General features: G+C 39.3%; 1 protein-coding gene across 1 annotated transcript in view; it reads left to right on the top strand.

Moving 5' to 3' along the window:
* cdhr2 (cadherin related family member 2) overlaps positions 1-14,310 on the top strand; it is a 43,455-nt gene that overhangs the window by 2,900 nt on the left and 26,245 nt on the right. Inside the window, exons 7-10 of the mRNA XM_034180941.1 lie at positions 6,419-6,568; positions 10,106-10,181; positions 10,270-10,379; positions 12,275-12,490. Coding sequence (XP_034036832.1) covers positions 6,419-6,568; positions 10,106-10,181; positions 10,270-10,379; positions 12,275-12,490 — 552 coding nt within the window. The remainder of the gene's footprint in view (positions 1-6,418; positions 6,569-10,105; positions 10,182-10,269; positions 10,380-12,274; positions 12,491-14,310) is intronic.

Here is a 14,310-nt window from a genome sequence, read left to right as displayed (position 1 = left end):
CTAGAGGAAATAAATGCATGAATTAGTTTTTCAGCATCACTCTGAGACAAGACCTTTCTGATTTTAGAGATATTGCGTAAATGCAAAAAAGCAGTCCTACATATTTGTTTAATATGTGCTTTGAATGACATATCCTGATCAAAAATGACTCCAAGATTTCTCACAGTATTACTAGAGGTCAGGGTAATGCCATCCAGAGTAAGGATCTGGTTAGACACCATGTTTCTAAGATTTGTGGGGCCAAGTACAATAACTTCAGTTTTATCTGAGTTTAAAAGCAGGAAATTAGAGGTCATCCATGTCTTTATGTCTGTAAGACAATCCTGCAGTTTAGCTAATTGGTGTGTGTCCTCTGGCTTCATGGATAGATAAAGCTGGGTATCATCTGCGTAACAATGAAAATTTAAGCAATGTCGTGTAATAATACTGCCTAAGGGAAGCATGTATAAAGTGAATAAAATTGGTCCTAGCACAGAACCTTGTGGAACTCCATAATTAACTTTAGTCTGTGAAGAAGATTCCCCATTTACATGAACAAATTGTAATCTATTAGACAAATATGATTCAAACCACCGCAGCGCAGTGCCTTTAATACCTATGGCATGCTCTAATCTCTGTAATAAAATTTTATGGTCAACAGTATCAAAAGCAGCACTGAGGTCTAACAGAACAAGCACAGAGATGAGTCCACTGTCCGAGGCCATAAGAAGATCATTTGTAACCTTCACTAATGCTGTTTCTGTACTATGATGAATTCTAAAACCTGACTGAAACTCTTCAAATAGACCATTCCTCTGCAGATGATCAGTTAGCTGTTTTACAACTACCCTTTCAAGAATTTTTGAGAGAAAAGGAAGGTTGGAGATTGGCCTATAATTAGCTAAGATAGCTGGGTCAAGTGATGGCTTTTTAAGTAATGGTTTAATTACTGCCACCTTAAAAGCCTGTGGTACATAGCCAACTAACAAAGATAGATTGATCATATTTAAGATCGAAGCATTAAATAATGGTAGGGCTTCCTTGAGCAGCCTGGTAGGAATGGGGTCTAATAAACATGTTGATGGTTTGGATGAAGTAACTAATGAAAATAACTCAGACAGAACAATCGGAGAGAAAGAGTCTAACCAAATACCGGCATCACTGAAAGCAGCCAAAGATAACGATACGTCTTTGGGATGGTTATGAGTAATTTTTTCTCTAATAGTTAAAATGTTGTTAGCAAAGAAAGTCATGAAGTCATTACTAGTTAAAGTTAATGGAATACTCAGCTCAATAGAGCTCTGACTCTTTGTCAGCCTGGCTACAGTGCTGAAAAGAAACCTGGGGTTGTTCTTATTTTCTTCAATTAGTGATGAGTAGAAAGATGTCCTAGCTTTACGGAGGGCTTTTTTATAGAGCAACAGACTCTTTTTCCAGGCTAAGTGAAGATCTTCTAAATTAGTGAGACGCCATTTCCTCTCCAACTTACGGGTTATCTGCTTTAAGCTACGAGTTTGCGAGTTATACCACGGAGTCAGACACTTCTGATTTAAAGCTCTCTTTTTCAGAGGAGCTACAGCATCCAAAGTTGTCTTCAATGAGGATGTAAAACTATTGACAAGATACTCTATCTCACTTACAGAGTTTAGGTAGCTACTCTGCACTGTGTTGGTATATGGCATTAGAGAACATAAAGAAGGAATCATATCCTTAAACCTAGTTACAGCGCTTTCTGAAAGACTTCTAGTGTAATGAAACTTATTCCCCACTGCTGGGTAGTCCATCAGAGTAAATGTAAATGTTATTAAGAAATGATCAGACAGAAGGGAGTTTTCAGGGAATACTGTTAAGTCTTCTATTTCCATACCATAAGTCAGAACAAGATCTAAGATATGATTAAAGTGGTGGGTGGACTCATTTACTTTTTGAGCAAAGCCAATAGAGTCAAATAATAGATTAAATGCAGTGTTGAGGCTGTCATTCTCAGCATCTGTGTGGATGTTAAAATCACCCACTATAATTATCTTATCTGAGCTAAGCACTAAGTCAGACAAAAGGTCTGAAAATTCACAGAGAAACTCACAGTAACGACCAGGTGGACGATAGACAATAACAAATAAAACTGGTTTTTGGGACTTCCAATTTGGATGGACAAGACTAAGAGTCAAGCTTTCAAATGAATTAAAGCTCTGTCTGGGTTTTTGATTAATTAATAAGCTGGAATGGAAGATTGCTGCTAATCCTCCGCCCCGGCCCGTGCTACGAGCATTCTGACAGTTAGTGTGACTCGGGGGTGTTGACTCATTTAAACTAACATATTCATCCTGCCGTAACCAGGTTTCTGTAAGGCAGAATAAATCAATATGTTAATCAATTATTATATCATTTACCAACAGGGACTTAGAAGAGAGAGACCTAATGTTTAATAGACCACATTTAACTGTTTTAGTCTGTGGTGCAGTTGAAGGTGCTATATTATTTTTTCTTTTTGAATTTTTATGCTTAAATAGATTTTTGCTGGTTATTGGTAGTCTGGGAGCAGGCACCGTCTCTACGGGGATGGGGTAATGAGGGGATGGCAGGGGGAGAGAAGCTGCAGAGAGGTGTGTAAGACTACAACTCTGCTTCCTGGTCCCAACCCTGGATAGTCACGGTTTGGAGGATTTAAGAAAATTGGCCAGATTTCTAGAAATGAGAGCTGCTCCATCCAAAGTGGGATGGATGCCGTCTCTCCTAACAAGACCAGGTTTTCCCCAGAAGCTTTGCCAATTATCTATGAAGCCCACCTCATTTTTTGGACACCACTCAGACAGACAGCAATTCAAGGAGAACATGCGGCTAAACATGTCACTCCCGGTCTGATTGGGGAGGGGCCCAGAGAAAACTACAGAGTCCGACATTGTTTTTGCAAAGTTACACACCGATTTAATGTTAATTTTAGTGACCTCCGATTGGCGTAACCGGGTGTCATTACTGCCGACGTGAATTACAATCTTACCAAATTTACGCTTAGCCTTAGCCAGCAGTTTCAAATTTCCTTCAATGTCTCCTGCTCTGGCCCCCGGAAGACAATTGACTATGGTTGCTGGTGTCGCTAACTTCACATTTCGCAAAACAGAGTCGCCAATAACCAGAGTTTGATCCTCAGCAGGTGTGTCGTCGAGTGGGGAAAAACGGTTAGAGATGTGAACGGGTTGGCGGTGTACACGGGGCTTCTGTTTAGGGCTACGCTTCCTCCTCACAGTCACCCAGTCAGCCTGCTTTCCCGGCTGCTCGGGATCTGCCAGGGGGTAACTAACGGCGGCTAAGCTACCTTGGTCCGCACCGACTACAGGGGCCTGGCTAGCTGTAGAATTTTCCACGGTGCGGAGCCGAGTCTCCAGTTCGCCCAGCCTGGCCTCCAAAGCTACGAATAAGCTACACTTATTACACGTACCGTTACTGCTAAAGGAGGCCGAGGAATAACTAAACATTTCACACCCAGAGCAGAAAAGTGCAGGAGTGACAGGAGAAGCCGCCATGCTAAATCGGCTAAGAGCTAGTAGCTACGCTATGCTAGCGGATTCCTAAAAACACGCAAAGTGAATAATGTGCAAATAATTTAGAGGTGATTCAGCAGAAGGAGTGCTTTAGTTAAGGCACGTAAAGATTACACTGGGAAACAAATCATAATCTAGATAACTAGATCAATCTAACTGCGCAGATTAAACAGCTAACAGATACAGAAAAACACCGCTGTGCTCCGGAACAGGAAGTGATACAATACCACAGTGAGAGGTAATGGTTCTGGGGCATTTCAAACTCCTTTGTGTTATTTATATGTAGTGTAAATGTGTCATGAACCTTCCTTGTGAGGCTATCTGACCACTACCCTTTGAGTATCAGAAATACAGAGTGCTGGATTTTAGACAGGGTTTTTGTTGGTCTGTGTTGTCAACACTTTCTAGTGCCAGATGATACCAGTGCACCAGCACCCATGCAGGACATGGGTGCTGGGTACTGGGTATGTTTATGAACTGTGGTGTGCATAAACACGCATTACCACTTGCACTATGCCGTGTAATCATAAAAAAGAAAGAAAAATCCTAAAACACTGGAGTGGACATTGTCATTCACTGAAGCAGCCAGTAACCAGTAGATCAGGCTACCATTTTGGGACAGAGATTGAACGATGTTATGGCACAATGATGTTATTATGACAAACCAACACTCAAGATGGTGGATGAAAATATTGCAAAAATGAGTTTGATGTCTGCTTTTATAGAGGCCCATATCTGCATTAGTACTGTGACAAATTCAAAGTCAGGTGCTTTGAGTTATATCTGAGACTTTCTTCCGAAACCTCATCATTACAAAATATAGTTCTATCAATGTTATTATATAGATACATGTTATTGCTAAATAAATAGTCAATTTCATTAAGGTGGCTCAACCAAGCTTTGTTTGAAAGTGTTGAAAAACATTCAGACCCCATTCAGAAATGCCATATCGAAATACACACACACACACACACACACACACACACACACACGCTTGTTCAGGGTTACAGCAGAATTTATGTCATCTGCAGTGACAGACTGCAGGTTAATGATGTGAGTTTAAAAAGTTAACTTTCTGCGAGGTCATAAATGATTTCCTTTGTGAAATATCACACAAATTCCGGTTTACCTGTTTAAAGCCAGGCGACTCTCTGCATTTAAATATGTACACAGCTTGCATTCGGCGTGAGCCATTTTGAGTTTGGGCACATGTGTAGAATCTAGTCTGGAAAGTTTGTTGTGGATGGAGAAGTTCTTCACCGTGAAGTTTTCTCTGCAAAATCTCTATCCACACAAAATAAAGAGCTAGAAAAATTTTAACATCTGCATCTGCATGGTTTGACCTCAAAAATCCACAGTCTGTACCTGTACATCAAAAGTCACTCTGAAAAGTTGCAAGTCCATTTCTGTTGTTCTTGCAAATGATCATGAATTGTGCTGTATTCTGTTCCTGTTTTCTAGATGGATTCATAATGCCTGAATCACAGCTCTTTAATAGACAAGCTGTGTAGGCCAGTAGGCTCAGTGTGATGATATGAAACAATCTTGTGATTGGCATTTATGGATATACTCTAGGGCTGCAACAAACAATTATTTGGATCATCGATGAATCTGATGGGGTTTCGACACGATTAATCGATGAATCAGATTAACAGGGAATTTTTAAAAAATGTGCCAGGGAAACAATTTTTCTCTCCTCCCATCACTTTAACAACAGAACATCATTTGAAAACTTAAAATACTTGAAAATCAACATATTTTCAAATGTCCCTTGGCTGTTGAAATATAAAATAATAAAGAATAAAACAGTTTATAATAAAAAACAAAAATAATTACCGGTATTTCAAATGACATTGCTCTATCAAAGTGCTGAGTTGCCATAAAACAACATTGAAACATATAAATGTTATAAAATATATGGTGAAAAAATAGGTATTTTTGTTGCTGCAAATGAGCAATTAGCATAACCAGTTAACCATAAAACCTAAATCAAAAACTGTAGCCTGACTCATTATATGTGCAACATTCTCTGTATAACTTGTAAACTATATGGTCATAATGACACATGTGACTCATGTCTCTTTCTCTAAAATTGTATTGTAGCATTATTAGTTATTATTACTGTTATTATTGTTGCTATTATTATTAATATATAAATAAAAATAAATAAAAAAATATTATAATTTGTAATACATTTGACTCTTTTACGACAACAAACGCTGAGCCATTAATTATTATACAGAAAACAAATGCACAAACATGCTGAAATGCCAGCAGCTTAATACTAACTTTAACATTGAAAATGCCATAGGCATGCTAACACGTTAGCATCGGTGTTAGCATAAAATACATCTATCAGCTGTTTCAGAAGATCATAACAGGTCAGTTTAACATAAAAAAAGGTAAATATTCCTCACAGACATAAGCTTTTTAGGGTTTTAGTGGAGAAAAATGAAGATAAAGTGAAATATAACAAATTAAACCAACGAAGCAGCAGCTCGAAGCACTCCTTCGTTGGTTCAAGATTCAAAGCAAAGCTCGGTTGATTATATGGAAGAAACGAAACATTAGCGGTAAAACAAAGTTATTTAGCAACCAATTGATGACTAAATTAGTTGACAACTATTTTAATAATCGCTTTTAATCATTTAACTCGATTAGTTGTTTTAGCTCTAATATAATCTATAGATTTATTGCTCAAATTGGCCACGAGTGGCAAGCTTTGGAAAACCAGTTATGTCAAATTTATTCTCACAAATTGTATTTCACTTGGTCTAATAATTCATCAGTCATAATATAACATGTTTCTAGTGTAGAATTTTAAGGTAGAAAACAAAATGTTTTATGTAGAAGGTACAGCATTTTGTTAAATTTCAATCACTTCCTGTATCCCATAACAGGATGGTGGAGGCCAATGTGGGAATGGCGATTATGTGCCTCCTCTGTCCAGCATGACTTTTTCTGTTGTTACCGTTGAGGACCGTCCAGATCTAGACCCCAGGTTCACACGTCTACCGTATTTTGCCAGCGTTGAAGAGCATTCTCCGAAAGTGAGTAGCTTCCGATCACATCAGGCAGAACTCGGTTGTTTAAAGGAAGCTCCTGTAGGGTCCAGAGCATTATGTCATTTCAGGTCTGTCTCTGAGTGTTTTTGGGTAGATGTGGGCACATTCATGTCAACTCCATAACTAAATAACAAAATATAGTCAATGCTTGATACTTACACCAAAGCGATCCTTTGAGAAATAAAAGAGATGATTAGATTTTAGAGTTGTTTGCAACATATAATTGCATATTAATGAGGATGATGCAATTTTCTTTATTGAAATGCTGAATAACAATATATAAGCTGCAGCTACAACCTGGGCCATAGATAAACTGATTGTATTTTTTTTTAAGTTATTTGGTGCATATACTTGCATATTAATGAGGATGAAGACATTTTTCTCTAATTAATTGCTAATGTTTTCATGATGCAGACATTATATTCAAATGTGTGTGCATATTATTCTGAGTATAATCGGATTACATATATAAATGAAAAAATATGGAATGTGCCTTTGGCCGTATGAGCATGTAATCAATGAAAGAGTGTGTACAAAGAATGTGACCTTTTGACAACTTAAAATAGGTCAATATTAGCCATCTTTGAACTTGTCCAAGGGGTCTGTGTCCCAAGAATGCTCCCTGTAAATTTGAAGACCTTGCCAGTAATAGGAATGGACTTATGCTGAGTACAGACAGATGGACAGATGGACGGACAGATGGATGGACGCAAAGTCTTCACAATACCCAATAGCCATATTTTGGCCTTGGGTAAATATGCTATTTATATTGATAATTTGCATTAATATGTTACACAGTCTGGGACCCGACCTGGATAAGCAATAAAAAAAGTATAAATATATGAATGAACGAATGTTACATAACTAGAGAGACTTGACTTGAGATTTGTGGGATTTTCTATTCAAAATACACATATTGTGTTAACATGATTATATTTATGGATGTGTTCATTCAGAAACTGACATGTACAATGGGCGATTGAAAAGTTTTGAGCCTGACCCAGAAAAATTAGGGCATGGTTCTCCATATTTTGAATTATGAGAAACCAATGTTTCTCAAATGTGTGATGTTTTGTCTCACTGGGTGCAAGGTTGAGAAATGTTATACTCCCGTCACACATAGCCGGAATCACACAGAGTGGAATCAGACTTATGAACTGGCGCACATCCAAAAGGTGTCGGATTTCAGTTCCAAAACGTTCTGACAGACATCTGCGGAAGTCCACACAGTTGGTCAAAATCGGCCGGCGGCCCCGAGTATGACGCACATTTTCAAACTCTCCAGGCGTGGTCGAGATGGTTCACTTATCCGATGGCGATCCATGTGCAGTCTGAGGACCATCTAACCGAAATTTACATATTCTGATGATGGCAAAACGGGATCCGAAACGATTTGAGCACATACGAGGGAACCTCGAGATAGATTTGGCATGGTATGCCTGCCGGTATAAACTACACATGCCACGTATATTAATGTCCACCCCCCTCCCCCTGGAGCGCAATGAACTGTTGAAATGAAAATCACAATAATAATTATGAATTATTATCATGCACAATGAATGTGAACAGCAGCTATCAAACCGAAAGCTCTATGTGCTAATGTGCACACGCAGCCGCAGATCTGAACAGGCTGTTATATCCACAGTAGACCTCATAGTACAGATATTTGTCCATTCCTTTCCATGGGAGACATAAATAATGTAAACTATTTTCTTCAGGATAACACGGGCAGCTGTCCAGGAGTGCTTCACAGCGCTGACATGGACATGAAGCCAGGGCAGCAGCCTGCGGTTATAATCCTCTCACCCAAAAGAACAAAAAATTAATTCCATGTCATAATTCAACCATCGCGGTGTCCAGAGTTGCATTGTGCTCCTGAAGTGGGCAAACAAAAAAAAAGAAAGTTCCCTGGAAAGGCTCCATCTGAGGGACAGCAAGGCCAACTGCCAGAAAACATTGGAGCGAAGCTGTCCAGTGGCAGGCACGCACATGCGCCCCGTGTGCGCCCATGCAGCGTTAATACATACATACACACACACACACATGGCTGAGTGATAATTACAGCCACACGTGTGTCCTCCGCACTCCGCGCACACGTGTGGCGCACACACACGCACATGTGCACGTGAGGAACACAACGCTACGGTCTGCCATCCAGACATTTGGAGATCGGCAGTCTGTAGCACCTTTTATGGCCTTCTGACAGCAGTCTGTGTCATCTACATACGCTCTGGATGCGAATTGACAGGTATAGACGAGGCAGTCTGTCTGTGCTCTGATACTGCAGACCACGCCTCTTTTCCTCCTGACTGCGTCGGTTTATGGCAATATTTGCCATATCGGGCATGCTTCTGACACCTTCTTACTATGTGTGATGGGGGCTTTAGTTTCTCAGAATGCAAAAGATTTTGGCCCCCGTCACACATAGCAAGAATGTGACAGAAGCATGCCCGATATGTGCAAATATTGCCATAAACAGACGCAGTCAGGAGGAAAAGAGGCGTGGCCAGCTCTGTCAGAACACATCCGGAGTACCTCGTCCACACATGCACCATGGCATTTAAAGCATATGTAGACAGCAGGTGGATGACACTTGCTGTTAGACAGCCATAAAAAGCGATGCAGACCTCCCAATCTCTAAATGTCTGGATGGCAGACCAGAGCGCTGTTTTCCTCACGCCCACATATGCGCGTATGTGTGTGGTGCACATGCGCTCTGCGCATATGCGTGGGGTTGTAATTATCACTCAGGCATGTGTGTGCGTGTGTGTGTGTGTGTGTGCGTGTGTGTGTGTGTGTGTGTGTGTGTGTGCATAAAGCTGCATGGGCCACTATGCGCGTGTGCGGGGTGGATGTGCGCCTGCCTGCCAATGCACAGCTTTGCTTCAAAGTTTGCTGGCAGTTGGACATGCCGTCCCTCAGATGGAGCCTTTCCAGGGAGCTTTCTTTTTTCTTGTTTTCTCACTTCAGGACATTATTATACTTGGTACTGCAGGTCGCACCGGCAGGCATACTGTGCCAGATCTGTCTCGAGGTTCCCTCGTATGTGCTCAAATCGTTTTGGATCCCGTTTTGCCACCATCGGAATATGTAAATTGCGGTTAGATGGTCCTGAGATAACACATGGACCACCGTCGGATAGGTTTCCCATTTTGATGGCACTTGGAGAATTATGAACATGTGTGTCACACTCGGGGCCGCCGGCCGAATTTGACCAACTGTGTGGACTTCCTCAGATGGCTGTCAGAGCATTTTGGAACTGAAATCCGACATCTTTCGGATGTGCATCGATTCATAAGTCCGACACCACTCTGCGTGATTCCGGCTATGTGTGACGGGGGTATTAGAACTACACCCTACTTTTTCTGGGTCAGGCTCAAAACATCTCAAAATCAACATTCTGTGTTGCTGTAAACTTGGCAGGACATTAGGCAATTCAAGTTAGTCTAGTTTTTCAGATAGTGATTGAAGAAACAAAAAAAATCAGAACACCTTCAAATAACTTTTTTTGTTCTTTTCCAGGACATGTCCATTCTTGAAGTGCTTGCCATTGACCCAGATACAGGAATCAATGACATTATCAAGTACAGCATTGAACGTACGCTTCATTGATTCAATGATTTAATGGGGCGGGGGTATTGAATTAGCAAAGCACTATTGAAATATCATTTTTATCTTATTGACAGATTCCAGTAAAGAAGGCTTGTTTAAAATCTCAGAAAATGAAGGCATCATATCTGTAATGTCAAGCATTGACAGAGAAGAAGTTGGTGATGATGTTACTCTGACTGTAAAGGTAAGGCCTTTTATTACCTTACCAGTAATTTTGTGAACCTGACAAAAACAAATGCATTGTCCATGTTTTGGATGAGATAATAGTGACAATGAGTGACTTCAGTAGTTGTGGCCCAGCACTGCAGTGCCCTCCAAAAGTATTGGGCCATTTGATATTTCATACATTTTAATTTGTTTATGCCATGTCAAATACAAAAAGTAAATCAGGCTTCTCAGTTTAAAAAATTCTAAAATTATCTTCCTTAAACTCAAACTCAAAGCAAATCTCAACAACTTGATATAAATTCATTAAAAATATAAAAGCCAAAGTGATGGGTTGCATAAGTAATGGGACCCTTTGGTATAATACCTGTAAATAATATGTTGTATTGCCAGTTTTCTTCAGACAAGTCAGGGGACGGCTACATGGACATTTCCAAGTCACTGAATATGTTTTGGAATTCATTATTATTATTTATTAATTATGGAAGAAATAGAAACAATTTCAGTTTTCTTAAAAAGAAGACCTGAAAGTTCAGCTACAATTTGCCAGAAGATACATCTGAGATGCAAACCTAAATTTGATGTTTTAGTTAAAGAAAATCCTCCTCTATACCACTTCATCATGAAACTGTATAACTGGAAATGCAAAATGCAAAACATGCACGATGCACAGTTTCTCAAATCACAGTCACAGAAGCCTGTAGCTTCTTCTGGGTTGTCTGGATGTCTGGGTGTCTCTCCTCAATCTTCTCCTTCTTGCACAGTCACTCACTTTTTGAGAACTGTCTACACCTTACAGATTTACCATAGAGTGCCACACTGTTTGTATTTCTTCATAATTGATGTAAATAAAGTCCGAGACATATTCAGTGACTTGGAAATGTTCATGTATCCATCCCCTGACTCGTCTGAAGAAAACTGGCAATAAAACTGATTATTTTCAGGTATTATACCAAAGTGGCCCATTACTTATGCAACCCATCATCTTGGCTTTTATATTTTGAATTAATTTATATCAAGTTGTAGAGATTTGCTTTGAGTTTCACTGTAAGGAAAATAATTTTAGAAATTTTTATATTGAGATGTCTGATTTACTTTTTGTATTTGAAATGGCATAAACAAATTAAAATGTGTGAAATATCAAGTGGCCCAATACTTCTGGAGGGCACTGTATATCACCGCCCAGTCCAGTGTTTGAGACCAGTTCGCACACATCCAAGCTAAACTACCTAAGCCCAACATAAGGTGACTCATTACTTCCTCATCTTTATTTATGTGCTTTGATGTTATAGTATAGTTTATTCTTATACATTTGGTCCAATGACCAGAAACAAGAGTCAGATACAAAGGTGTAGCAAACATACGACTTACAATAAATTAGTGGTTATTTAACATGTTAAATTACTATCAAATTAATCCATGGTGATATTGCCGCACTTGCTTGGGTCAGGGGCTCATACTACTTTTATGGACATGAATTTTTTTCTCACGGATTTGATGAAGGAAAAACAAAATTTTGTGTCGTACATCATGGAACTAAACTGAGGGTTTATGGCAGTGATAGTGGGAAGACAGTTTGCAAGGTCAATACAAAGTTTGAGCTGATAAGTACTGGAAAAGGTGGGGTTACAACATAACTCCAAAGTCCAACAGTGCAGGCTTTTATGGTGCACCTTCCTTGTGAAATTCCTTGCCTCTCACGAAAACACTTCTATAAAGCTTCCTCCATATTAGTCTTAGCTGAGGATATGTGATGACCTCTCAGATCACAGTGAAGAGATTGTGCATTTAGGTTAATGCAAATTTAATACAGGTGCCTCCAGCCTGGCTACGAAAGTGAGCAGGTGAAATAAAATCAATAGATAACACCCTTGACCTAGTCATCATGTTAATGCAAGTTCTGTTCTGTTCAAGGCTACTGAATCCAGTCTGGACATCAACGGGGTATATGCCAGCACCACAGCAGAGGTGCAGATCAACATCATCAATATCAATGACAACATACCCACATTTTTAAAGTGTGAAGGCACAGCACTGTCCTGTGTGAATGAGACTCAATTCACAGGAGAGATCGAGGAACACTCGCCAGGTTTGATTCCCCTCAAAATGAAAGTGCAAGACAGAGACAAGGTCAGTCTATCTATCTATGTATGTGTGTATGCAAAGTTGTTTTTGTAACTGTCTGTCAATCAAATGATAAGGTGTTAAGGTGAAAAGAGAAATGGAAAAACTAAAAGGAAAGGGCATATAGTGAGCTGCACATGTCGTTGAACACTAAAAAGGAGAAAAGGACTTGTAGATGGTAATGTGCTGATTGTTTTGAGAAGGTGGAGGCAGTATTTTGAGGAGCCGACGAATGACGAAAATTAAGGAGAGAGTAGACTGGATGATGTAGAGAGAGTAAATCGGGAAGTGCAAGAGATTAGTAAGGATGAAGTGAGAACAACTATGAAAGGATGAAGAGGGGAAAAAGCAGTTGGCCAAGAAGACATTCCAGTGTGTTTCAACAAGACATGGTAAGTACTGTTCACAGGATATTGGTTCATGGAATTTATTATTCTCCGGCACTTGTTTTTGTTAAAGGGTCTAAAACCTTTCAAATTTAAGTTCTGAGAATGGAACTGCCAGCATTTATTTATCTAAATCCCAAAGTAGAGGCATGGTTAGGTCAGCAACATAGTTTGTTTGTAGGTTCTTTCTATTTCTAAATACAGTATCACAACAAACAATATGCTTCATTTATCTTCTGAAGTGTTCAAACCAGCACTCAGCCAGTTCAACCCCATGGGCACAGTTAAAAAACAAAAATTGATTGTTACACCTAAATTTGCTTTCTCAAAGTAAATTTAAAATGTAAGGTTTCAAACATATTATAAATATGTATTGAGAATATTTTTAGGTGTAACGAATTGGAGTAATTTTTAAAAAAGTTGATTCAAAGTTTCACTTTTTTCCGTGGAGTGGGAGATATTTCTTTGACTTGAATTCACTAGAGTATAAGGTGTAGACTCCATTTTATGTTACATGTCAATTGGAGTTCAGTTGAACAAACCACAAAGAAACGGAAAGAGTTCAGCAGCCAACTGTCTGATTATGTTCAGTCCCTGAAAGGTATTGATGAGATGTAAATATGTTCTGTAATACCAATGTACTATTTATCCCCCTTGGATGTTGTTACTCTCAAAGGTACCTTGGAAAAAAGTTTCAAGGTCAAAGTCCTGTTAGAAGTGGCTTTTCATGAGCTAAATTAAATGTGATCAAATGTCAGGACTATGTATTTAGTTCATGCACTTGAATCGAAGATTTTTTGTGGTGTTGTCAGGTTTTTTATTTTAAACTTTTTCGGTTTCTGAATTCTTTCTAAGTCATTTGCACAGGTGCACATAGAAAGACAAGACAAAGTCTGCAAGCCTCCCATCCTGGACACCAGCATGGACTCCCAGAATTTCCTCTATATTTGTACTGTCAAATTTGTCGGTAGCATGGCCAAAGCAGAGGGTCACCCATTTGAGTCTGGTTTGCTTGAGGTTTCTTCCTCAAATCATCAGCGGGAGTTTTTCCTTGTTGCCTGTGTGTTTGCTCTAGGGGTTGGTAATGTTAACCCTTACTTGTGTGAAGTGCCTTGAGGCAGCTTTGCTGTGATTTTGCGCTATATAAATGAAATAAATTTAAAATGAATTGAAATTAAATTTAAAGTGTAAAAAAATTACAAATAAACAGATAAAATGAAAATGATAAAACAAACAAACTGGATGCTACACCATCGTCTCCCGCAGACGGACAGATGCCAGGAGGACACCAAATGGGCTTTTCAATATTGAATTCAAATGTCCACAAAATCCACAATCTGGGTCAGATTCAGATCAAACTTTGTCAGGTGATAGTGAGTGCCAGTTTGCACCTTACGTTCAAATACGAGTGTGATTAGGGCATGTTTGATTAAGATATAA

The sequence above is a fragment of the Thalassophryne amazonica genome, chromosome 11 (assembly GCF_902500255.1).
Source record: "Thalassophryne amazonica chromosome 11, fThaAma1.1, whole genome shotgun sequence".
NCBI lineage: Eukaryota > Metazoa > Chordata > Actinopteri > Batrachoidiformes > Batrachoididae > Thalassophryne > Thalassophryne amazonica.
The sequence above is the reverse complement of the archived record's forward strand: the minus strand, read 5'-3'. Positions and strand labels throughout refer to the sequence as shown.